General features: G+C 38.6%; 1 protein-coding gene and 3 non-coding genes across 4 annotated transcripts; all 4 read right to left on the bottom strand.

Moving 5' to 3' along the window:
• Window positions 1-9,444: 9,444 nt before the first annotated feature.
• On the bottom strand, window positions 9,445-19,512 carry ahcy (adenosylhomocysteinase). The gene is made up of 11 exons (XM_026167324.2): window positions 19,346-19,512; window positions 16,266-16,456; window positions 14,961-15,036; window positions 14,551-14,703; window positions 13,232-13,344; window positions 12,635-12,842; window positions 12,400-12,487; window positions 12,181-12,298; window positions 11,479-11,601; window positions 11,231-11,302; window positions 9,445-10,757 (listed from the first exon to the last, which is right to left on the bottom strand). Exons 1-11 carry the CDS (start codon window positions 19,371-19,373, stop codon window positions 10,626-10,628), a joined length of 1,302 nt encoding a protein of 433 aa, XP_026023109.1. The 5' UTR covers window positions 19,374-19,512; the 3' UTR covers window positions 9,445-10,625.
• LOC113023117 (small nucleolar RNA SNORA17) lies at window positions 11,796-11,928 on the bottom strand. The gene has a single exon (XR_003272511.1). It is a non-coding gene; the product is annotated as a small nucleolar RNA SNORA17 (small nucleolar RNA).
• Window positions 14,031-14,162, bottom strand: LOC113023120 (small nucleolar RNA SNORA17). Its single transcript, XR_003272513.1, has one exon. It is a non-coding gene; the product is annotated as a small nucleolar RNA SNORA17 (small nucleolar RNA).
• On the bottom strand, window positions 15,344-15,476 carry LOC113023118 (small nucleolar RNA SNORA17). The gene has a single exon (XR_003272512.1). It is a non-coding gene; the product is annotated as a small nucleolar RNA SNORA17 (small nucleolar RNA).
• Window positions 19,513-27,194: the final 7,682 nt, after the last annotated feature.

Raw genomic sequence — 27,194 nt, 5'->3', positions numbered from 1 at the left:
GTGCACATCAGAGACAGTTTTAAAAAGACAAACTTCAGGACTTATCCAGAGCATTAAGCTAACACAAAATGAAATAACCAAAGTCATTATTCATTCCTTTTGCTAGATATTAATTAGTTTAATGATTGAGTATATTATTTTTTCCATCGAGTAATCAGATAAGAAATACTTTTATCTTATTAATGAGCAATAATGAATAAAATAACAGACAAAAATGGGTCTTTCAAATTGTACTGCTCATTGGTTTCCATGTTCACAACTGTAATTGCAAAACTGTAAGTTAACTACATACAACATATCTCAAAAAACAGTTTTATTGTGCTCACGTGCCATATTAAAATTGCATTTTTAAAGAATATATGTTCTTAATTCCAAAAATAAATAATCAGAAGTACAGATTCAATTAAATTAAGGCATAAAATAAAACAGCCTTTAGTCTTTTCTTAGAAGGCTTCCTTTCATTAGCAGGAGAAAAAACAGAACCGGACATAACTGTATCTCCTCATTGAGGCACATTTGGTGTGTGTTCATGTGCATGTGTTTTTGTTCAAATGTGTGTGTCTGTGTGTGCTAGTAAATGCGTGAGTATATGTAAGCCTTTAAAGGAACAACTCAATATTTTGCAGAGTAATTTACTCTATTTAAACTGACGTCTTCTATTATCATCATGGCTTCACATGAGCGTTTTCAGAACAAACCCTGACCTGTAAAGTGCTATTTGCATTTTTCAGTCAATGGATTTTGTTTGCCCGTAACCTGAATGCAACCTTTTTATATTTCTCCTCATAATGTTCTTTAACAATCAGAGAGAAGTGTATTAAACAAAAAGAACCTGGCTGTGAGGTTGAGTTTAAGTCTTTGTTATGACATTTTTGCTAATGGTAGGGTGCCATAAAAGAGGCTGTCTGCTTTCCAATGTTTTTTTGGCTGACACCAAGTGGAACGGCTTAGTACAAACCAGAACTGATGGCAGCCAAGAGCTGGAACCTGAATCACAGTCATTTCAGTTTTGTGGAAAATGTAAAAAAACATTGTCAAGGATTTTCTTGAAACCTGTGTAGCATCTCTATTAAAAGTTGAAAACTCATTTTAAAAAAATAAAAAAAATAAAAAATAAAAAAGACTGAAACGGCAGAAAAAGCAGATATACAACATCAGATCAGACACATGTTATTATGATTCTGTCAGTTTAACACCTTTTCACTCCATACCAGCATAAGTGGTAAGTTTCATGGTTGATCAGTCATTCAGAGAAAACCTGACTGGAGCTGAAACATAGCCAAGAGACGGCCCGCACTGTGGGCAAAGCATCAATTTTTGTCAAAATACCAAAATCCATCAGCCAAAGTTCTGCTGTTAGTTGAAGAACTGGCAAGAAGCCTTCAAGATCTAAGCTTAAAGTGAGAGCCTTAAAGTTCAGCTTGACCATTTATCTTTCTGCTTGTAGAGAAAATATAAAAAATTAGAGCATGATGATGGGATACTTGGAATAGGGATCCTTGGTTTACAGCAGGGGTGTCAGACTCCAGGCCTCGAGGGCCGGTGTCCTGCAGGTTTTAGATCTCACCCTGGGTCAACACACCTGAATCAAATGATTAGGTCATTACCAGGCCTCTGCAGAACTTCAAGACATGTTGAGGAGGTCATTTCGCCATTTAAATCAGCTGTGTTGGATCAAGGACACGTCTAAAACCTGCAGGACACCAGCCCTCGAGGCCTGGAGTTCGACATATGTGGTTTACAGGATTCACAACAGAATGTATTTTTAACTAATCTGGCCATGAACCAGATGTGCTAGAATGTCACTGATTATAATTACATATTATAAAATAATAATCTGAAACAAAAAGATGCATAAATTAGATTTTCAAATTGAAAGCATTTTACAACCAAACTTAAACTAGTAGTAGTTTTATTGTCTATCCCTAACCAGGTACTTTTCCCCCATACCAATAAGTTATACTAGTATAGTTATTATAATACTAAAGGCTCATTAAGATGCTTTGGTTGCATAAATCTAACAAAATAATTTAAGTGCCAAACCGAGTAATTTTATTTCAAACAAAGACATTGTGGTTTCCCGACCTAACCAAACAACAATGTAAAACACAACTTGTCTAACAGTCACACCAAAGAAAGTGTAAAAAAATTATTGGACTCATCTTGGCTTAAAACTGTTGTATCTGCTGTGATAGGCAATATGAGGTGATGGTACTGTGGTTGTATTTGGACAGGCAATATGAGGTGATGGTACTGTGGTTGTATTTGGACAGGTATCTGGCTCCACAGAGTGGATGGTTGTTCATATGCAACACATAAAGATGTGTTTCCATGTGGTCCTCTTAAGAAAAACAACAACGTGCAGTGATGGTGCTGCACATAGAGATGGCAGAAAAGTGGGTTTAAACAGGAAATGGTTCAAGAAAGTGTGAAGGTGGAAAAAATAACACCAAAGACCAAAAAAAGCAACATTAAAAGTAGAGACAAGCTGCAGGAGACAGTTTTTAACATTCAGTTTTTTCTGTCTTGACTTCTTCAAGCTAAAGGACCACCAATAATGCAAACACAGACAATAATACCCCACAAATAAGTTGCTGTTCATATTTTTGACGCTGCCTCCTGGTGATGGTGCATCGATCCTTCTAAAGCTCGGAAGGATCGATGCACTACACCACTCAAAATGTCAGCTTTTTCACATTTTAAAACTGGAAAAACTGAAACTCATATCCAGGTAGATATGAGTTTCAGAATTATTCAGTAGTCTGGTACATTTCATTTGTATTTCACAAATTGTTGCATTTTAATTCATGCATCACATGATATTTTATATATCTGTTACTATTCAAATGTTTTATTATTTAAAATTTAAGATTCATTTGTGCATTCTGAGTAATATGAATTTCTACCCCTCAATGATACAAGCCGGAGACTCAGTGGATACTCAGGCTCAGTCTTGCGTCTTTTATGAATGATAGTCTAAGTACGCAGTCCAACATCCTGAGGAAGGAATCTGTCTCTTTAGCCGCTAGCTGACTTTGTTTACCCACTTGCCTCTAAACATGTCTTTCTACTGGAATATTGTGGGTGTTTCAGTGCCTGTTTGCCAAAAACAGCTGCCTGCCATTCCTGCCAGAAATGAAGTTGAGAAGAGTGCCTGAGCAGCAAATGAGCCATAAAACCAAATCTAGGCGTAAAAGTAGTTTAGAAGTGCTTTAAAGCTGCAGAGTTGATGATGTTATCATCATCAACTCTGCAGCCAATTCCCTCAGATTTCAAGGCTTCGCACAAGTTCTTTTACATTACACAAAATCCTTTGATTCAATCTCAATATCAAGTGGATCACTTGAGAGCTCAGATGAGACATTTCTTCCAATCACTTAAAGAAACATTGTCTGATGTCTGTTTTTCCACATTATAGACATTAACTGGAATAGCAAAAACATTCTGTCGTGTCCGTAGATGTCCTGGCGCACTTGATTGTTTACAAAATTATGTTACATGTCCTCAGGCAAGAAGGCTGTATAAATCCAAACAGATGACACGGTCGTTTGTTCTGGCAAAGGTAACTCCAGACCACGATATGTCACATTTATTTTCATCAGGTTCTGTTTAAATTTATGAGATCTGTCAGAAAAATGAAACAAATTCATATCTTTAAATAACTTACTGCAGCTGTTCTAAACATAGAATAATAAATATGATGAACTGGAAAAAGAAAACAAAAAAAGGACAGACAGACAGACAGCACAGAGGACGTATGAAACATGCAAATCAAGAGGCAAAGCGAATTTTCTCACAGCCACCAGTTTAATCCAATCTGTGCATCGTTACTTCCTGTTAAAAGCATCGATTTTTTTTCTCCAACCCAGAAGTGGTGACTTTATTGCATGTTGTATGTAGATCAAGGACCGTATACAATGCTGACAGAGCTGGGTTGTTTTTTCCTTTGTAGTCAACCACACTGTGGTTCAAGAACCGTACTTGCCACTCAACAAAAATACTTCACTACAAGTAAATGTCCTACATTACAAAAAGAAAAAAAACAACCTAAGTACCGATGACGGAAAGCTTATTGGTTCAATTTATAACAAACATTGAAAGTCAGCACATTTTTATTTATTTATTTTGTAGCTGGACAGCGTAGGTATGGAAAACTGTAATCTGAAAAGCAACTGTAGTTGTCAGACGAATGTAGTGGAGTAAAAATTGTAATGCTTAATGAAACATTTAAGAGCTGGCCATACTTTCTGGCACCTCAGCATAATTGTGAATTTTTTCTGTTACACATCATTTGGTGCGATGAAGCAGAGCATCAGGAAGAGCATCCGTTTTTATTCACTTTGCTTAGTCATAAATAAAATGTTTTACATGACTCAGGATCTCATGTAACCTTTGCACTTTTGCTCAAACTGAAGACTAAGCAATGTCACATTTTTTAAACTATTGCAGCTTTTTTAAAGGGCTTTAAGGAGCTTGGAAAGAAAAGAGTCTGGAGGTTTCACCTCACATCCGAGAAGCTTCTTCAGTTCTTAGAGCAATTGGTTGAGAGTCCCAGATTTACAGTCCTATTGGGAGTGTCTCAATGGATCCTCCGCCTAATCACACAAGCCAAGGTATGAAAACGGGTGCGGCTCACAATCAGCCAAGGTTTTTGCAACCCATACCATGTCTTCAAGAGACTTAGTCCAGATGCTTGTCTTTCCAAGCTCCATAGACTACAATGACCTGGATGACTGACAACCTTCACAGACATTTTAAAGGGCTCCTTTTTTCAGAAATGAAATTCATGATTGATGAGAGGATCATAGGCTGCAATTCAGTCTTTGGAAACAATGGAGAAAGAAGGGGCTTGCTTTAATCTTCTATCGACCCTTCTCCTTAAACAAGTATCCAAATAAAGTCAGAGAGGAGCTGGATCTGATCCCAGGTAATAATGGACACAATGCAGGCTTGACCCTGAACAGGCTGTCAGTCCATCACTAATACAGAGAGGCAGACATCCAAACACTTCTACATTTAGGCCTGAGGGCAATTTTGAATCACTGTTTAACTTAACATGTACATCTTTGTTGTAGAGGAAACCAGAGCAAGCTGAGGAAGCCCACGCAAACACATGGTTGCCAGCACTGTGCTAACCACTACACCGCTTTGCCACAGCTTTCACCCTCTATAGCCAATTTGGTTGGCTGTGGCTAAGGAGAATAAGATTCCTACTTATTAGAAGGTTGATAGTTCAATCTCTAGATGAGTCTGCATTTGTAAGACTGCTATGGGTGGTCTTTAGATTACAAAAGTGATATATAAATAGCCATTTACTATTTTTCCTTCTGTAACTTTGAATTTTCAATTCACTTCTGTTTAATTTTACACCACAATGAATTTGTAATTTTTTCGAGGAGAAACTCCCCTTACTCTTTCTCAAAAAATTACATAGTGACGACACCTTTTTTTTTTTGCCCCTATCGACCTTTGTTTTGATCTCAGCTCCACAAGCTTCATGGCTGCGTCTCGCTGGAGTTTGATGCTTTTATGTTGACAAAATCTGTCCGCAGATTCAGAGAGACTTATAAACCCCTGTCAGAGTACTCAGAGCTGCCTTTGTGGGAGTTCCAGCAACAATGTGTGTTTCTAAGACCACATGTCATAATGACATGCTTAGACTCACAAGGGAGAACAATGATAGCGATCACAAATCCGAAAACACACCAGTTTGCATAGTTTGGTAAATATCTGTCACAAACATTTAAATTCTAATAATCCAGATGACTGGAATTAGCATGTCATTTTTTAAAGATTTTTTTTAGGAAAGCATTTAAAAAACTGAAATGCCCAAAATGTTTTGAATGGAACGATGTGCTAGTTATTCTGGATTATCCACATACTTCAAACGTAGCGGTTTTCGTTGGAACTGTATCCTCCAGAGGAAATAGTCCATGAGAAAACTGCTGTGTGAAAAACATCTTATTCAGTTATCATGAAAGGCAGAAGCAGGGTGCTTCACAGAATAAGAACAGCATAATTACAGGTATAGCATTAATCTCTGCACACATGCCTGCTGCCTGGCATCTGGTGTTGCCTATTGTTCGAAGGCAGTTCCTCTTTTATTTAATTTGTGGTCTTAAAAAAATCCAGTGACATGGGCTCTGATACTGGGCTTTAATATTGATGAAATATAGAAAAATCGAAGACGATTCATCACAAAAAACACCAACAGACATGAAAAAAACAACCTGATTCTCCGTTCTTTTCTAAATCTGCATTGTTAAGATAGCTTCCAATTCTTCAAAAATAAAATAAATATAAAATTATGCACAAAAGATCAAAACATCACATCATACCAACATTTCCAAAGGTGAATTTATATTTATTTAACATGTTATAGAGTACTTACACTGCCACCTGCTGGTGAAATCAGGTTAGTAGCTAAAAAAAAATGTAGGTACTAAACGCTAAAATAACAATAATAAAATAAACACATGCAAACCTGAACTAAAGCTTATTTCATTTGAGCAACAATTAAAGCCCTTACCATCTCAATAATATAAAACAATAAGCATTAAAGGAAAGCATTTATTCTTGTGGGTATGTCTTCTTCCAATTATTTCTGCTCTTTTTCTGTACCAGCAACTGTTAAATCTGCTAAGTGTTATTAAAGCTTTTATTCTATCTGGTAATAATATTTGGGCTTCAGAAGGGATGCATCTGTACATCTCTTTAAGACCACAAATGCTTTGGTAATCGTCTTTCAGTCGAATCACCCAGTTGTAAACAGTTTACAATTCTTTGATGTCGCTACATTTCCTTTTTCTTTGTGTTAGAATTTGCAGAGCTTGTGACTTTGTGGTGAATTTCCCCTGCTGGTCATAACATTGGCAACAAAAATCAGTGACTGGTTAACCTGCGATGAAAGCTTTCCTGGCTTTCTTCACAACTGTTGGATTAAAGCCAGATGTTATAAAAGTATTGAAAAGTAGAGCAAATCAAAATGTGGGACATTGTTTCAATGTGTGGGATGAGGGACAATGGGTAAAACTGGTCTTTAGTCTCACATGAAGCGTGACAACTGGTGGGTGTATATAAAATACTTTATTGTTAATCTATCAAATACCACTTAGTAGAAGAGCAACATATACATTTGTTACCCAGGAAGTACAGATACTTGCAACTATACAACAGGATAAAAAAAAGAATAGTAAAAATATCCAACCATGCAATAAAAGTAGAATAAGCATATCAGAAGTAAAGGGTGCTTTGTGCATTGACCCAGGGGATAGCCGTCCTCATTAGTGCTTCTGAAGTGCTCCACTTTCCCTAATTTAAATCATTGAACTGGAACTCTCCACCATATATGTGTTGTTGGCATCTTTAGAGCATTTTCATGGAGTTATCTGCCAAATACTCTGGCCTCCTGTAAGGTACAGACCACACAGGACGTTTATGCTTCAGTTTTGGTTAAGTGAAATTCTGGCATTTTACCAGACTGTTATTCGTACCAATTAACAAGTATACATATGTGCATCGCACCCTTGGAGGCAACATGCAGGCATTAGCTGTAAACTTAGATCAGCTATTTACCCCGAATATGGTCGCTTTTGGTTCAACTGAATAAAACATATAAACCGTTTCATACACACTGAATTCTTAATGTGAGGTTTACTTTGGAGAGGGCTTTAGTGTCTCTTACTGCTGTGTGTTTTATCAGTCCAAGCTCGTGTTTTCAGAACAGTCTATTCCAATAATATCTCAAGTCATGTGTTATCTTGTGTCACAATTTGGCCTCGAGAGAGATTGAGGTCTCCATAAAACAGATTTAAATGAGCTCTTCCACGCCACTGGAGAACTTCTTTTTTTTTTTTAAAGCAGATCAGGTGAAACCTCAGGAGACATTCAAAACAGCAGACTGACATTATACATGTTGAGCTTCCTTCATCCCCGTTTGCCCCAACAGTCACCTTAAGGTCCTTTTATCCTGCCTCTTGATTTTTTTTTTTAATCCAATCAGTCAAGTGACTCTGAAAATGATTTAAGTACTTAAATCTGCATTAGGTCTGCTGATCTGACATCTGGCTTGTGTTGTGTCAGCTAACTCAATTTTATAGTCTTTTTTTTTTTTTTATAAACATTGTGACTGATGCCTTGAGGACTTGTACAGCAGACGATCTTATCTGGATTTTCAGCTGGTAGGGAGCATGTTTGGACTGTGAGGCCAGAGCACACAGTGTCTTTTCCAAAAATTCATCATGTTATAATATAAAACAACTGCTCTGCAATGATGTCCATTACTAGCAGGAACAAAAGATTTACCAACAAGATAGTGGAGCCAACCACAGCTGTCAGACTAGGCACTATTGCATTCTGCAAATTCACCTTTAAAAAGTAAAGGACCTAGAGAATGACAGGCACTGAAGCAGTTGAAAGGGGAGGGGTTTTTCTATCACTTAAAAGTGTTTCAGATATGTGATTAGCACAAGAGCTGTCACTGGTTATTATATTCAACACATTACATATATTTAAAATGATGCAGAAGACATTTTTCCCAGGTAAGGGGATCAGGCCTCCTTGTGTGACTCCTAACTACACTCATTTTTTGGGGTTGGACACCCACACCCCAGGTCGCCCCTTTAGCCTGTAAGCAAATTTGAAAATTTTAGAGCGAATGCCTGTGGTTTAGCTGTGCTCGGGGCAATGAGCTGCGTCGGGACGTGGATTGCTTTAACTATGAGGCTTGAATTTATCGTTCATTTATTTTTTTAACTGGTCATTCCTGCCAACCTGTTAGGAAAGATTATCACAGTATTTATGCCATACAACTAAAAATTTATTTAAACCTCATTTAGGTCACAAGCAATTTATCTGCTAAGACCCTAGAAATATGGACCGGAGTTATACCACAGACAATGGTAGGAGGACAGTTTTATCTTCATTTGGGAATTTTTTAGCAACCCTATGAAAAATCCTCAGGACTGTAATATATACACACAAGTGAAGAATTTTTTAATTATCTGCTGCTCTACTCAAACATGGTAATACAGTAGGCTATCAGTTGGCCAGAGTGAAAAATGTACTTGTCAAATAAGGCAAAAAGGACTTGTTGCTTTTACTGTATATCAATCAATCGCGCTTGTGTGTGGTAACCCTCCTGACTCTGAATGAGCCAAGAATAACCCTAAAGGTTTGTTTCAGTTTAGTGAAAGATCACAGCATGGATTAAACTAAGAACTTTGTTATGGTTAGAACCTGCTTTGTCATAGCTGCAATATTAAACACAGATAAGGTTATGAAAAAGGCTTAATATCAATTTAAAACAGGCAACGAACAAGCCATCGGGTGTTTCAGCCAAATGTTTTCTTGACCCGACCTTTCAACCCAATATAAAAAGTCCCCCCTCCAGAGAGATGCATCACCTTACAACCATACGAGGAGAAAGAATTCAGAGTCGGCATGTTTTTCCTTTTTGTTTTTTTAATCGTCACTTGGCAGTTTCAACATTAATCCACTTACAAGCAGGTAAAGCCTGCATTGAGGCTTTAACCGTTGAGGGGAAAAGACGGGCACTTCACCTTCACCGTGATCCATTTACACCCAGCATTGCAAGAACCTAACTGGCCATAGTGCGTAACGAAAAGAGTTGAGAAGGTGGGGCACTGCAAACACTTTGGCCCTTCGAGTTGAATTACATTAATTACATCAAAAGGAAGAAAATGAGGCATCAAAAGGACTCCTAAATCAGGCAAAAACGTTACGTGCTTTGGTGGTACTTTGATTACTTTGGCTGCGGCTTGCCTCTTGACTTCAGTGATTAGTCTGGATGAGTGGTTATCGCTTCAGGACCGATCCCAGTTTTGTTAAGACAGCTTGAGTGCAGTTTTCAATTAAGTGCTAACACATGTCATTATTAGTGTGAACACACTGGAATTAGGCCAAACATTTGCCTGGCTTAAGATGCGGGAGAAAAACCTGTCCCATCATGTTCCACCTTGAGCCGCTATGAGACAGAGAGAAGAGTTTAGATAGAAAAGCATGAGGATTTGTTTTATTCCATAAACAGAGAGGGAATGACAACCAGCAAGAGAAATTCTCTTTAACAGCAGTAGCACTTGATGGCGTTTCGGAAGAGTATGGGCGAGAAAGAGGAGAGATAGCCGAAGAGTTTGGCGTGTGTTGGTGTGTCAGAGCAGAATAAGACGAGATTAAAAAAAAAAAAAAAGCTTCCACAGCTTCATCTATTTATTCTTTTAAAAAAAACTAACCATTTAAAGCTACTGATGGAAGCTTTGGTGGTAGAATGGCATCCACCTAAAGTCTAGCTTCAACCAGAGGCGAGTCGTTCAACGCTCGCTAGTTAGCAGAAGCTACCGTTAAGGGTACCGTTTTCAAACGTCAGCATCACCAAATGGATTGCCAGATGCAACTTGTGAATTAATGTCTTTAGCATTTCATTTACAGGCTGGGGGGAAGAAAAATGTCTCTGTATCCCTGAATCACTGAGCTATTGTCCAGCCTAAAACCAAACACAGCACCCAGAGTGCAACATGGTTCAAGTGCTCCCACCCACCAAACACCAACACCATTCTGGCCACACCTCTTCCTCTTTCTTCTGTTCTTCCCCAGACTTGCAGGGGAGCTTAATAACGATAGTGGTCCGGTTTGAAGGGCCCCTCGGTGGGCAGGCCCAGGTACTTGGCCTGCTTTTCTGTCAGCTTGGTAAGCTTCACTCCCAGTTTATCCAGGTGGGCAGCTGCCACCTCCTCATCCAGCTACAGGAACACAAATAAAGAATAAATGAGCAAAAACATGTTAAATAAAGATTCCAGTTATTTTTCTTTTTTGCCTATTCAGTTTTGGGGGTTTTTGCATTTATCCTTCATGCTTTAATGTCTGCCTGAAAATATTAACAAGCAGAAACTTAGAATTTCAGAAGAGATAATTTTCTTGCAGTGGTTATTTAGTCCCAGAGGTCATTTTTGATCACATCTTAAGATATAATAAATTACTGAATAAAGGTATATAAAATTGCTCTTCACTCAAAAAAATAAATAAATAAAAATAAATTCTGTTTGAAAATCAATGTCTTTACACATCTAAAGAAATTTGACTTAAGAAAAAAAAAAAAGAAGATTCTAGTTTAAGTAAATATCTGACATTTCCTATTCATGTCCAACAAAGTACAAACCAGATACAATGCAAGTGCTGCATAAGCTTAAGCAGTATTATCAGTGTATGTTCTGACCTTCTTAGGCAGGAAGTAGACTCCCAGAGGGTACTTTGCAGTGTTTGTCCACAACTCAATCTGAGCCAGCACCTACAGTAGAGAACTTGGATTTAATAAAGACTACAAAACAATTATAATGTTATCACTTTGTTTCAAAGACTCTGTTTCAAAGTTCCAAATGTTAATAGAATTCTAGTGTTACAGATGAAAGTTTACAGCATACATTATAATTTTTTTCTGTAGCATCGCTGACTCAGCCTTAGTACCTGATTGGTGAAGGAGTTGCTCATGACAAATGATGGGTGTCCCATGGCACAGCCCAGGTTAACCAGCCTGCCCTCTGCCAGGACAATGACGTGACGACCGTTCTTCAAACGATAGCGATCAACCTGAGGAGTCGGAGGAGAATCAGCAGCTGTGCAGGGACAGTTTAGACACAGCAGGAGACATCTGCTCATCCTTTGTGTTGTGTAACCTCTCCCTGTCCTCGCTTAGGCTTTACCTGAATATTTAGCCAGCTCCTACAACTACACATGTATCAGGGTGATTAAAAAAATGACAGCTGCAGTACATCTTATGTTAAGCTGTTGGTGGGAATAACTCTGAGTCCCCAATGTGTTTTAGAGTCTCAGTGTAAACCACCACCAGTTTCTTTCTGCCACCTTATGACACAGCTGCAACACCAACAGTTGGACTGTAACGCCTCAAGGGGCAGTAAAAAAAAACAAAAAAAAACCTAACTCATATTGGGTTTTGTTTGTTTGTTTGTGTGCTTGTTTTCCATGTGGAGAACTATTTTGGCCACCCCCCCTCATGACTAACACACAAAGCAACAGAATACAGAACACTTCAACATTCACCAACATCCTATTAACAGTAATGCCATCTTAATATACATTTTAGTATATACTCTATAACCAAAAACACAGAATTCTCTAGAATCTTTAAGTAGCTGTCATTGTTCTTACCTGAGGCTTGACATTGATCTTCTCAGCAGCATTTTTGTTGAGCCAGCTGACATCAATCTCACAGTCAAAGTGTCCAATATTACAAACAATGGAGTCGTCTTTCATTTGCTCAAAGTGGCTGAAGGTAAACACATTGACTTATAAGCCACTTTTTAAATGTGTAAGAAAACTCAAAAACAATTAAACTGTTTGAAAGACACGAGAGTTGGTCAAACATACTGTCCCATGATTATGTCTTCACAGCCAGTGGTGGTGACAAAGATGTTTCCTTCCTTACAGGCCTCATCCATGGTTGTAACCTCATAACCTGCAAGACAGAGGAGAAAAGCACCGTTTCAATTACAGAAACCTGTTTATTTTAAAGGAAACATATATAATATGCAAGTTTCCCAACAGCTTAAAAATGATTGCTCCCATTATTTAAGTACTGCACAGTTTTGTCATCCTCATCTACCTTCCATAGCAGCCTGAAGGGCATTGATGGGGTCAATCTCAGTGACGATGACACGAGCGCCGAATCCTCGCAGAGCCTGGACACAGCCTTTACCCACATCACCGTAACCTGCCACCACTGCAACTTTACCAGCAATCATCACATCTGTGGCTCGCTTGATACCATCGATCAGACTCTCCCTGCAGCCGTACAGGTTGTCGAACTTACTCTGTGGGTGGGAAACAATGTTATTACATGGAATAAAGAGGCTGTTCCAGACTGAAATGAGGCAGAAGAATACAAGTTGACAGGCTGGTGTTATTAACTGAAAATCTAGTTCAAACTCATTCAATTAGCCATATCATTACTGTATACAAAGTAATTCACCTCATAAACAGATAATATTTTACAACTACTCCATTATCTTCAAATCTATAGGATGGAGAAAAATAGATCACCAGATAAATATTCACAAGGTCACACATTTTACAGACCAATTCAATCAAGCATATTTATAAACTACTTAACATATTTGCATGAATGAATAAGTCCACTAGGAGGGATGTTTATATTTTTATACATGATAGGCTGGAGATTAAAAAGCTCAGGATTGCTCACCTTGGTGACAGAGTCATTGACGTTGATGGCAGGGATCTTCAGTTCGCTCTTTTTCAACATCTTGTACAGGTTGTGGACACCTGTAGTGGTCTCCTCCGACACGCCACGGATACCTAGAAATACAAAATTGCTTAAAAACCTGGAACTTTATATAAACTTTGACCGTGACGAATAAATCATGACCACAACTGGTCATGCACTAGACTTATTATAGATGTTTTCAAGCCACAAAAGAACAGTAACAAATAATGTACATAATAACTAACCTCTAAGTGGTTTGGTGTACCCTGTACATAGTTTACAGATTTTTTTGAGAATTTTGGCCATAACCATAAGCAACTGCTGGCTATCACTGAGAAATTAAGGACACTGCATGGTTATACAAAAACAATACAATCAGTCAGAAGGGATTCACACTTTGAAAGAACATTAGGTTCATTAACCTAATGCCGTTTTAAAACAAGACCTGAAACTAGTGAAAGATACCATAAACTCATCTTGAAAGGTCATATATCAAGTGACCAGTAGTCTTTTTTGCATCTTCAAATCCCACCAGCAGGAATGAAAGACATATTTTCCTTTATGTTTTACCATAGAAGTGTAGGATTTTTTTACTGTGGTGAAAAATGAACACACAATGAAGAAAAATGTTCACAAACAACAAATAGAACATTATTGGGACTTTGAGGGTAAAAGTACCTCTCTCAGTTCTTTAGTTGTAAAGCCACTATTATTCTGTATATACATGACAGCTGGATTTTAACAGGATGTTTGGTCATGCAGTACACCTTTATGTGAAACTGTCGGTGGGAATAACTCTGAGTTCCAATGTGTTTTAGAGTCTCAGTGTAAACTACCACCAGTCTCTCTCTGCCACCTTATGACACAGCTGCAACACTAACAGTTGGGCTGCAACGCCTCAAGGGGCAGTAAAACTACGTGCATTAAAGTGCAAAAAGAGCTTGAGCCCCCCCCCTTCCCGTTTTAGCATTTTCCCACTACACTTAAGATAATGGATCATTGACTGGAAACAAGTCTTGCACAATACCAAGAGCAAAACTATTGTTATACCACGAGCAAACAAGTCCAAGGGAGTTCTACATGAAGAACTTAAGAGCTTGGAAAACTTGCATGAAAAATAAGAATGCTTAAAAAACCCAAAAAAAAACCCCATCAGTGTTCATATTATTATAATAATGTGTCGCAGCTGCTGTATGCAGTGGCCAAAAGCTCAAAGAAAGATTGATTCATGCAAGATTTCTTAAGAATAATAATAGCAGCTTCATTTTACACCGTGAGTGTAGGTGCATAAAACCAACCTGCCAGCAATTTAGGGTACTTTGTGTGGACCAGGTTGGTGAGGTCTCCTCCATCATCCAGGATCATGTTGAGGGGCTGACCATCTTTGAAGTACAGGGTCTGTTCAATGCACCACACATACTCCTCATCTGTCTCACCCTTCCAGGCATATACTACAGATGGACAGAGATATATTTAGTAACGTGCTTTATTTCTAAAATTCAGGTGTGTATATTAAAAGGTCCTGGCAGTTTTGTCATGTATTTAAAACAACACATGGTGCTTTGGAAAGCTCTTAAGAGCATGTACTTCCTCCTAACTGTCACTTCCAAGATTTAAAAAAATCTAAGATTTAAGAATGCTTGCAGAAAATGAGTCAGTTCTGAGACTAATTATCCAATTCATTTTTCAACTTGTCAGTGTGTGTTACCTGGAATGCCAGCCTTGGCGATGGCAGCAGCAGCGTGATCCTGAGTAGAGAAAATGTTACAGCTCGACCACTGAACCTGAGGAGGAAGAATCTGGGTCAGTTTAGGCACAAACAAATGAAGCTACAATCACACACACTAAACAGGAAATCACCACAATCTATGAAATAAATATTTACATGAACCCAGGTAACCTAGCTGTTGATGAACCTCTGTGCTAATTGATTTTATAAACAACGTGTAAAGTGACATGTTAATAAATAACAGCTTGCTGGCTTTGAGTGCATTTAACTGGTTTTCTGGCAGGATTCTTACTTGGACAGAAATGTGTAGATAACGGAAACCAAAGTCCAACTAAAGCAAGCTACAGCACACTGTGTACTCAACTGTCGGTGGGAATAACCCTGAGTCCCCAATGTGTTTTAGAGTCTCAGTGTAAACTACCACCAGTCTCTCTCTGCCACCTTATGACACAGCTGCAACACTAACAGTTGGGCTGCAACGCCTCAAGGGGCAGTAAATCAGTCACAATGACATGCAATGACGCCTGGTGAGAAAATCATTCAGCACATCTAGATAAACTTTAGCAGCATTCGTTGATTTTTAACTTGAGATTTTCCAATCATCACATTCACCCTTTCATAATGTAACATTACATAATAAATCAGGGTAGGTTTTTTGTGCACACAAAACATGATTTTTCCTGAAGTCAAGTTGTTAGAAATAAACCTTAAGGCTATTACCTTATGAACAAATGTCACTCAATGCTGCCATCTACAGTTCAATACCCTTACTAACAGTTTTAAATATGCAAAGTTGACTGTAAGTCAAGTCACCACCAATGCAGACAGAGTAAAACCAATTCAGGGAAGAAGAAAAAAAAGGGGGGGGAGGGGAGATTGTTATTTGTTCTCTGCTAGGTCTCAGGGTGCAGGTTCTTGCAGGACAAGACCAGTTGTGGTCAGAGAGATAAAACCAACATGATAACAAGATACCACGGCCTTGAGGCACACAGAGGGGTAGAAAAGCCAGACTCCAGATGGGTTGTACCAATAAATGAATCAATTAATGTGTCCTCTACTGTAGTTGTCTGGAGGGTCTGCACAGTCTTATCGAAAAACAACATAAAGGATTTTGACAGATCTATATGCATCAACTTTAAAGGGACCTACAGTTTGTTCTCAAAAAGACATTACTATGTCTAAATGCAGAAAGTAAGAGGGCATATGTGCCCTCGCACAATGTAGGCGAAGTTACTGGAAGCTCTCTTGATAAATAAATACTAAAAGGCAGCTTTTAAATGTCACCTCAGCTCCGAGGGCAGTGAGGGTCTCGATGAGAACAGCAGTCTGCAGGGTCATGTGGAGGCAGCCGGCGATACGGGCTCCCTTTAGAGGTTTGGACTGACCGTACATCTCCCTCATCTTCATGAGGCCAGGCATCTCGTTCTCTGCCATGTCGATGGCCTTACGTCCCCATTCAGCCAGGCTGATGTCAGCTAGAAAAGAGACCGCAGGTTGTCAAAAGGAGTACAAAGATAAAACTGATTAATGCAATAAGCTTGTTCTCTGGTCTGGCATTCTCAGGTGGATGTTTTTTTGTCAGGTAAAGCCTCATATATGCATCAGACTTGGTCTGTTTATTCAAGTCCAAAAGTTTAAAACTTGAGTGTTTTTCTTTAAGCAAAATGCCTGTTAACATAAATAAATAAAAAATAAAAGACACTCATAACATTCATACATTATTTGTCTGGAGTGTTCCATTTTTCAAAAAAAACTAGTTGGGGGGGTAAATGCCTAAAACCACATCATCAGGATGTGGTTTTGCAAATCAGCAACTCTGTTATGTTTTAAACTGCAGTTTTACAAGTCTCAAAAAGGCAAATCTAATAGTTTTAATTGTACTGTCCAAAATACTAGCAAAATTGTGTGCAAGTTTAACACCCTGTGCATACCCAGTTTTGTCTGCACAGATTTCTTATATAAAATTGTACAATCTTCTTTTCTAATAATCTTGTTGTAGGTGGAGAATTCACATGACCACAGCTGTGACATAACAGATTTGCACTTTTGACAGTTTGTCTCTACACTCCCTTCTTTCATTTTCATAACAGCTGCTGTTGCACAAGTTGGCCACACTGAGGAAATAAAATCATGTCATGAACAGCATGCAATAGGGAAGTGTGATTATCCTTTTCAAATTGGAATGAGCCAAGTAAGCCAGATCTTTACAGAGAGCACGTAAATCTACAAAAAGTCTGTTTGTTCTTAATCCTGTTTCTTTGTTAGCACTTCAGCCTCTTGTTGCTTTGTATGAAGTGCACTTTCAGAACAACCATGTGCCTATATTAATATCAAACCATTCCTACAAAGAGTAGAATGTGTCATGTCATGTACATTACATGTAAAATAAATATGATTTCTGACAACTCAATGCATAAATATTAGGATTCAACAATGAGGTTATTCAAAAGTGGAGCACTTCTTACACAGAATCTGATACATGTCTTTGCCACAGACAACAGTAAATTAAATCTTTGGCTTTTGGAGGTTTTTTTATTATTATTTGTTGCTTTTACCATTAAGAAAGCAACTAAATTTTTAAGTGTGTAAAATGTGTGAGGGACAACAACAATGATGGCCAAGTGGCATTAAAATTAAGTTCACTGATTTGTTTTCCCTACAATGCCATCTGCATATTTGAAACCTACCACTAGTTAAGACCTTATTGATACACCTAATTTTTCTTGCTTTTAGTTTTAGACTTAAATACACAGCAAAAATTCCAGATCTATAAATACATTTTCTGACCACTGTCATAATAATTTAATAACATAAGGCAGCACTACCAGCCTTGCTCTCAGAAACATGCTGCTTTGGCTTGTTACTGTAATCATAGCTGCCGACCCACTACAATAGCCTTCTGGTTAGGGCTGTGCAATAAATCACATTTTAACTTCAAATATAAACAATACATTAATTTTGAATACTACAACACAAAAACTAGTTTTGCAACAATTCGTTGTTTCAACTATGAATACACCTTTTTACTTGACAATGGCTTCCCCATAAAGGTCATGAATCTATTTTTTTCTGTTTAATTATAATTAGTAGTTCAAGGAAATAACTTAAAACGTGCATTTCTTCTTTCATACGTTTATTAAACTTACCATTCCTCCAAACTTAATGTATGTTTGTAAAAGAATTGTTATTTATATATAATTACTGACCACAATGACTGTGGTTATGATTTTTTTTGTAATCAAGCAGCACTTGGGAAGGCAGTGTACAATACAAAAGACAGTACTGATTAAATGCTTGTAGTTAACTACTGATTAACCATTTGTAATTGTACTTGTAGTAAATGAGTGTTATTGCATATATTATTATATCACAAATTAACAGATTCGGCTATTGTGTTAAAACTCTTGACCCTTGGATTGCATGCGGACTTCGTCTCATGCCTATCAATTAGCGGGACATTGCCTAACAGCTTCTGTTTCTAGTCAGCTGCAGAATATCATCCACGACAGGTGTGGTTCACATTTGGTGCATTTCAATAGACCAATTGTCCATTTTCATGGCAGACATAGAAGCACAGTTCAAATTTATTAACAGCTCATTTATAGCAAATTGTGACTGAGAACCACGTCTAATTCGGGAACAAAACTATCAAAACAAACAAACAAAAAACCTGTATTCCAATAGAGAGGCCTGACATCAACATTAGGCAAACACCACGTGTAGTGCTTCCGTTACTAGTTTGCAAGTCGCATTCAGTGCAGCATTGTCTATGCCTGTTCTTGTCACTCACGCAGAAACTGGCGGTGAAGCGCAAGTCATCACGGGAGGTGCAGTTTACAAACACAGCTTGAGCCAAGGGTTCTTAGCGACTACGGTTCCACTGATAGACTACAACTCCCAGAGGCTTTGGGTGAGCTTTCTGTTCACGGAGCAGCCCATGCCCGATGCAAGTATGGCTGTTACATGTCGATTCATTCTCAGAAATGAATCAAAGTATGCTTTATTCACATACCGGGAAAAGGAAATCTAAAAGTTTACTGCTAAAATGACTAAGAAACACCAACAAATTAACTGGACAGCTTGCTAAACTGCGGTAATAACATAACACGTTTCACCACATGCTAGCAAGTTAGCAGTAATAGAGTCCAGAAAGCCCTGCAAAGTCTGGGATAAGTAAAAAAAAATAGTCTAAGGCATATAAAACATTTATTTCGGTATACGGTTGGCTTCTATACTAAATTAAACGCCTATGGGAACCGTTACCCAACCTGCAAACTTAACGCATTACTAGCTAACTAACCGCGAACGTGCTTAGCTTAACTTGATATACAAGTACGGCAGAAAAAATAAACATTGACACTGACCAACTTTGTAGGGGACTTTCTCAGACATGGTTGTTTTGTGGTGTTACGTTCCGGTAAGGTTGAGAGAAGCGGCAGCCTGGCCGACGGACAGAGGCAGAGAGGGAGGGACGAAAACATGACGGCTCGGTTTTTATCGTCGAAGCTTCATCCAGGCGAGTTCACTCGACAGGGCGACTACAACGCGCTTCTCTTTTGAACTCCGATTGGTTGCAGCAGCTCCCGCCCCACGCGTAAACGACTTGATTGGGTAACGGGTGATGTGGGACGTCGAGTCAATTGTGAAATGAGGTCTTGAGGCGAGAAGTTTGAGTGTGTAAGCAAGTTCAGGCTGGAATCTGTCGGTGGTTTCCTGGTTTCTAGATAAGTGACAGTGTAAACTACTTTATTCGTGTAATGCAGACTGCGAACGTTGAATAACATTTTGCACACAGGCAGATGCTTCACGGTTATTCCTACACATACTGCGGTGTTCTTCCTATATAACACCTTCAATAGGGTCGTCTTGTAAGTTTTTCCTTTGTTAATAAATATGTTTTTTTTTAATTATATAATTTTTGTATTGGGTCAATTTAAGGCTGCATTAACAGCTGAACTCAGTCTCCAAGAACTATGAATTTATGCTTAAATGGGAAAACAAAGTTGTAGGTTTTTTGGAGGCAAACATATACTATATCGTGGAAGGCCACATAAAATCACAGAGCAGGAAGCTGAGGCGCATAGTGCGCAGAGGTCACCAGCTATCTGCAAACTTAATCCCTACAGTCCTCCAAACTTCTTGTGGCCTTCAAATTGAAGAACAGTGCATGGAGAGCTTTGTGGAATGGGTCTCTATGAGTGAGTGGCTGCATCCAAGCCTTACATCACCAAGCACAATGCAAACCATTGGGTGCAGTGGTATAGAGCATGCCACCACTAAGACGTGTTCTCTGTAGTGACAAATCATGCTTCTCTGTTCAGAAATCCAATGGATGAGTCTGGGTTTGGTGGTTGCCAGGAGAACTTGTCTGCTTTGTGCCAAGTCTAAAATTTGGTGGAGGGGGGATTATGATGTGTGGTTGTTTTTCAGGAGTTGGTCTCTGCCTCTTAGGTGCAGTGAAAGGAACTCATAATGCTTCAGCATCCAAAGACATTTTCATGCTCCCAACTTTGTGGAAACATGTTGAAACAAGAAGGGGTCATCCCTGTTTCAACATGACTGCACACCAATGCATAAAGCAAGGTCCATAAAGACATAAAGAGCAACTTTGGTGTGGAAGAATTTGACTGGCCTTCACAGACTCCTGACCTGATAAAACCACCTTTGGAATGAATTAGAGCTGTGAACCACACCTTCTGATCCATCTAAATTCACAAATGCACTTTTGTAAGAATGGTCAAAAATCCCTGAAAATACACCCCTAAACCCTGTGGAAAGACTTTCCAGAAGAGTTGAAAGTCTTATGGGTGCAAAGAGTGAGGCGACATTGTATTAAACCGTATGGGTTAAGAATGGGATGTCAATCAAGTTCGTACGAGTGTTAAGGCAGGTAAGTGAATACTTTTGGCAGTGTAGTGTATTTATCCCACTGGTTTTTCAACTTTTTGGTTTATTCACACAATATTTTATAATATTTAATAATTTTAATTAATATTAAAAAATGTAATATGGTTAGGTAAAAGATGTGTTTTTTAAATGTTTTACTAATGAGATCAAGTGGTCAGTAGGATCATATGTATGCTTTGGTTCCTAAACTTTGACTAGCTTTCAAATCCACCATAGTCCTGACATCTTTGTTGACATTTAAACCCTGCATGCTATGAAAATGTGTGAGATGTTTCCTTTATTCAGTTAATTACACTTTAATTTGAAAATATGTTACTTTCATTGTATCTTGTTGTTCAGGTCTATCTTTTTTTTTAAAAACAATATTTTTATTAATTTTAATTTTCACAAACAACCCTTAATTAAATAATATAATATGGTGTACAGTTCACAGCAATAAAAACAAAACAAAAACAAGCAAACTGAACACAGAACACCAGTTCAGATCCATACTAACAATACCTGGGGTCCCAGTAATAATATACAGCATGAGAACTCAAGAAAAACCTTGTAGTTAGACATCAGGTCCCACATAGTTCAAGTACGGTTCTCACACCATAAAGAATTGGTCTGTTTTTGAGTGTAATATACATGTAAGATGACAATCTGTCAGGTCAGTGGAGCCACCCAGTGTATTACAGCCTGTAGACTGGATTACCCATAAAGCAAGTTCATACAACCACTCCCAGACAAAACCAGGAGTCAAAAGTGTTTAACCACTTCAATTGCCAAATGCTGCGTGTCAGAGAAAACGGAAACTGCCCGTTAAAAGTAGGGACAATAGGCTTTCAGACAGTGTCATCAAGTAGGTACTGATAGTCATGCACTTGGTTATTAAGAGGAAAAAGGCCATAGCTGTTCAATCACAGATTGTGCATGGTTCACTAGAGGATATTTGCACAACCAGAGCTGGAGAAGCAGTAATGGAGGACAAACAACTGAGCCATCTTTGTATTGTGAGGAAAACAAATTCCAATAGTGCAGATTAGACCTGATTAAGCAGCTTTTTGCTTATGCGTGCAGAGAATTTGACTGCAGTTTAAAGGTATGTTAGGTCTAGAGTGTGCTGGATTCATACTATACAATATTTGTTTATGATAAGATTTGTCAGTTTAATGTTGTGAGAGCCATACATTTTTGTTCTGACTTGGCAGTGACGTGACAGTATGCACTGGTCACTAAGCAAGGACCTAAACACCTTCTGTAGCTGATACTATAGTTTTGTTTTGTTCTGGTAACATTTAGTGCATGTCTACAGTCCTGTATAATTTGTTCATGTCATGATATAGGATGTCTGGGATCTCTTGGTATTTGCCTAATGTATAAAACCTTCTTTAAAGAACTATTTAGGTGAATAATTTTCTTCTGTTTTGCACTTTCTTCCTGTGATACATCCAGATATTATGGATGATTCATTTTTCATTTTGAGACCTGTATAGTAGACGCAGACTTGTATAATATAAGATGACTAGATAACTGGCATATAGAAATACCACTTGATTTCATTAGCTTGTGACTAGATGAGTGGCTTAAAAGCTCAAAGTGTCACGATCTGAGGAGGCAGACCGTGCGGTGGTGTGTGTGGTGGACCCAGGTGCGAACACACGAGAGTAGACTGGAGTAAACTTAACTGAAAGCGAGCCTTTATTGTGGCTGGTGACAAGGAGTGCAGATAAGGCAGAAACGCAGTGACAAACTAAACTATGACTAAACTGGGAAAGTAAAACTAGGAAAAACTATGAAGACACAGGAAACCATAACTATGAATACTAAGACTGGCTGTGACAACATGGAGGGTGGAAACACAGACGACGCGACACAGACTGTATGAAACACGGAGAGTAAATACACATGAGGGATGATCAGGGGAAGTGGCCACACATGGGAGCACAGCTGACACACATGAACCTAACGACAGGACAGGAGAGGCGAAAATAAATACACTGACATCGAATACAGACTTTCAAAGTAAAACAGGAAACATGGAGATTAGACATGACATGAACTAAACATAACCACGCAGACATGACACATGAACCAGGGAGACTTAGTACAGGGGAGATGACATAAACAACTAAGGAACAAGACTAAACAGCAATCTAGAAATTAACTAGGTGAGCTAAACTAGGGCACAAATGAATACAAAAGATACATATAAGAACTCAAACACTGGGTCACAGACCCAGCCCATGACACAAAGAACATGGCTGAGGTTTAATCTTCTAACAGATAACCTTGTGAAAGGAGGCCAACAGCTGTCACCTGTATTGTGGGTTGTCCACAATACATAACCAGATCGGATCCAATCCGATCTGGTTATCAATGGATATCTCATATTTTCAGTAGCAGTACTGCACCATTAAATGTCTGACACAGAATAACAGGTGCAAGCATTATAACCCTGGATGTTTTATCTGTTTTTTGCTAATTCACTAGAGAAAACTGTAACATTTAACATAACAAACTGTTTTTTTCAAGTTTCATATCACAAAGTGTGATAATTTATAACATATCAAAAATCTCAGTTTTACCAACATTTTGATACCACGCTCATTTTCTAACCCCAATTCCTTCTGTGTCATTTTGCATCATTTTCCAGTGTAAAGTTCAATTCAATTTACTTTTATTTATACAGTGCCAAATCACAATAACAGCTGCCTCAAGGTGCTTTATATTGTAAGATAGACCCTACAATAATACAACAGAGAAAATCCCAACAATCACAGGACCCCCTATGAGCAAGCGCTTTGGCGACAGTGTGAAGGAAAAACTCCCTTTTAACAGGAACAAACCTCATGCAGACCCAAGGTCAGTGAGCGGTGGCCATCTTCAAATCAAATCAAATCACTTTTATTGTCACATCACATGTTCTGGTACACTGGTACAGCGCATGTGAGTGAAATTCTTGTGTGCACACTACACAAGCAACAGAGGTGTGCAAAATACAAGAAACATAAGGAAAAAAACCAAATATAAGAGCAGGACTGCGACCAGGTGGGGAGAAGGGAGGAAGACATGACAAAAGACATCCTGTGGAAGAGAGCCAGAGATGCACAATAACTAATGATTAAATGCATAGAGGTGTATAAACACATAGTGAGTGGAAAAAGTGACTGTTGAAGAAATACTCAATGCATCATGGGAATCCCCCAGCAGCTTAGACCTACTGCAGCATAACTAAGGGACGATTCAAGGTTACCTGATCCAGCTTTAGCAAAACGGAAAGTTTTAAGCCTAATCTTAAAAGTATAGACAGTGCCGAATCCAAACTGGAAGCCGGTTCCACAGAAGAGGGGCCTGAAAGCTGAAGGCTCTGCCTTCAGTTCTACTTTAAAAAACTCTAGGAAGCATGAGTAAGCCTGCAGTCTGAGAGCAAAGTGCTCTAATGGGTGATGCAGTACTATAAGGTATATAGATGGAGCCTGAATAATCACAACTTTGTATGTTATGAGCTGGATTTTGAATTCAATTCTGGATTTAACAGGGAGCCACTGAAGAAAGTGCAAATGAAAGACAGCAGTCATACATATTTGTTTAATGTGCGCATTGAAGGAAACATCCTGGTCAAAAACGACTCCAAGATTCCTCACAGGTAATGGTAATGCCATCCAGAGTAAGCATCTGGCTAGATTTTTAGGACTACATACAATAACCTTAGTTTTATCTGAATTTAGAAGCAGACGGGTTGTTGGTGCTTCTCACTGTCACCCAGCCGTCCTGTGTTCCCGGTGGAGAGCTAACGGTGCCTACGCTACCTTTGGCTGCAGCGTTTATAAGGGCCTGGCTAGCTACGGGTTTTTCGAGGGTGCAAAGCCAAGTCTCCAATTCAGTGACCCTGGCCTCCAAAGCTGCAAATAGACTATATTTATTACAAGTACATTTGTTGCTAAAGGGGGCTGAGCAGTAACTACACATCTGACACAAAGACCAGGAAAGTGCAGCAGCGACAGGTGAAGAGGCCATGCTGTTAGCGAGTCACAAAAGAAACAGTGAGTGAACACTGCGAATATAATTAGTGAGTGACTCAACAGAGAGTATGATTTGGATAAAGCAAATGAAGTATGAAAATTAAAAATTAAATTAAAAAACACTATGAAATAAGACATTATCTAGAAGTTTTTAATTGGCTACGCTGACAACCTACACAAAAACAGAACAGGAAGTGACACTCTATCACAGAGAGAGTCAACATAAGTGATATATTTTTATACTTAATAATTTGGAGCCCTCGGTGCAAATTGCTAACATGCAAGTTGCATTTAGGCTCAGGAGTTGATCCCAAATACATCTGTTGCATGCATCTGTGTAAAGGTTTACCTGCATGGTAACTAAAAGTTAAATATGATTAACACAACATAAATACACTGAAATGGAGTAGAAGGCAGGCAGTGTACTGTGATACATGTACCTCAAACCGTTAATGTACTCATTGTTACTGCAGTCAGGTAAAATAAACAACTTTTGAGGGAAGGCAGGGTCTCCACAGGTTTTAAACATTACAAAACGGGACAGGTTGAAAGATGAAGGGGAAAAATAGAACGGTGACATAAACTCCAGATGTTTGCTGCCTGAGAAATATATAAAAGGTAAACTAATTCCAATACAGCAGTGCAGACACATTGAGTCTCAACTTTATTAAGATAAAATGTATGTAACCTCCCACATAAACAACAGTCATGTTTGTGACATGGAAATTTTTCAATGTCCAACCGTATTTTACAGCCAAGCTGAGCTAAGATGGCTACAGGTCACATTGTGGTTCTGATATTTGAGGTAAACAGAAAAAAATTATATATATATTATATAAAAATAAACAAAAACAAGCATTGGCATATGCAAGTTTTATTTCCCCAATTTTATTTTATTTTATTTACATGTAAGGATTGGGGTTGACCCATTCTTAAATGCATAACAACTGAGCACTAAAAGTTTCACCTCTTAATTAAAATGTGCAAGTTATGTTTGAATTACAGGAGAAAGCCAGTCATGATCAACCCCAATTTGTACACTGAGAATTCTGTTTCCCCAAGAGAAAGAAGGAGATGTAGCTGCAGCTATAAGTCAAGGGACAAGTGAGCAGAACTTCCTTATGTCACATTTGTAATCAAGATGACCAACATGGAACAGATGCACCCCATGCTTGTCACACAGTGCTGAAAAATCAATTCGTACTACAGGAGAGTTTAAATGGGGTGGGAATGTACCTCACCATCTTAATTTGACTAAAGAGGTCACTGTGTCAAGTCTCAAAAAACATCACACTCACACATCATCTTTAAATTCAACCAGCGTAGGACTTCAGATATAGTCACTGTGAAACCACAGACAGTACAAGGTATCAGGCACAAACGGATCCAAGTTGTTGTAGTGTGCCCTCTGGCAGCTTTACTGGAGTAACAAGTTGACTACATATTTCTGAATGACTGGTTATGAAGTTAGAGCAGCCTTATGTGTGCTTTTTCAGAATGAAGACCAGACTAAGCAGAAGCAGCAGAAGCTTTGGTGTCCTGAATATTGGTCATTATTACGGGCGTAGCTACTAATTTGTAAGACTGAGGAAATATAAAGAGTGCTTATGAGAACTGAATGGATTCAACTGCAGTTTGGCAAGTTGGAACTTGTTGTTGTAGGGCTGACTGATCTGATTTACTGGTTTTACTGTTACTGCTATCACTGGGTGATCTGTACCATTCGCCCTGCATGTTTGGCCCTCAGTACCCAGTTTGCTTGATTATCAAGCTCAGGCATGATTTATTTTAGTGTGTCCCAACCAGCTTAGAGGTGTAAACATCTGGTTTGATTCTTACTGTGCACGAGCACACAACTCAAATGCTTTCAACATCAGCCATGTCCCTGGAGCACATATGACACATTGTCCTTTCTCATGCCCCAGCTGAAAAAGCCACAAAGCAAACAGAACCAAAGATGCAATAGTGTTATGAAAGACTGCTTTCGTTGGATACAAGCAATGACATCAAGCTAAGAGAGTATAGGATAAAACAAAAAACAGAGATGGAAAGTAGTGGAGTAAAATATGAGCAGCAGCAAAAAAAAAAAGAAGCAGCAGCATAAACTGTGTAGCACTAGCAGTAAATCATGCTTGGTAGCTTATGACCTCTAAAGAACTTTTTTTTTTCCTTCTTTTTTTTTTGGTGGTGGTGGTGGGGTGTTCACCACATGCCGTTATTAGTAGGATGCAACTGATTAGATGACCCAGATGTTTTTCTTATTACACTTCAGCAGACAGAGGGACAAAGACATCAAATC

The sequence above is a fragment of the Astatotilapia calliptera genome, chromosome 5 (genome assembly GCF_964374335.1).
Source record: "Astatotilapia calliptera chromosome 5, fAstCal68.1, whole genome shotgun sequence".
In the NCBI taxonomy this organism is placed as follows: Eukaryota; Metazoa; Chordata; class Actinopteri; order Cichliformes; family Cichlidae; genus Astatotilapia; species Astatotilapia calliptera.
Note: the sequence above shows the minus strand (reverse complement) of the source record. Positions and strands in the feature narration are given on the sequence as shown.

Coding starts and splice junctions, on each gene's coding strand:
- ahcy (XM_026167324.2), bottom strand. CDS start 19,373: ATGTCTGAGAAAGTCCCCTACAAAGTTG. Junction 16,457..19,345: donor GAAAGTCCCCTACAAAGTTG/GTCAGTGTCAAT, acceptor TCTCTTTTCTAG/CTGACATCAGCCTGGCTGAA. Junction 12,299..12,399: donor GAAGACATAATCATGGGACA/GTATGTTTGACC, acceptor GTTTACCTTCAG/CCACTTTGAGCAAATGAAAG.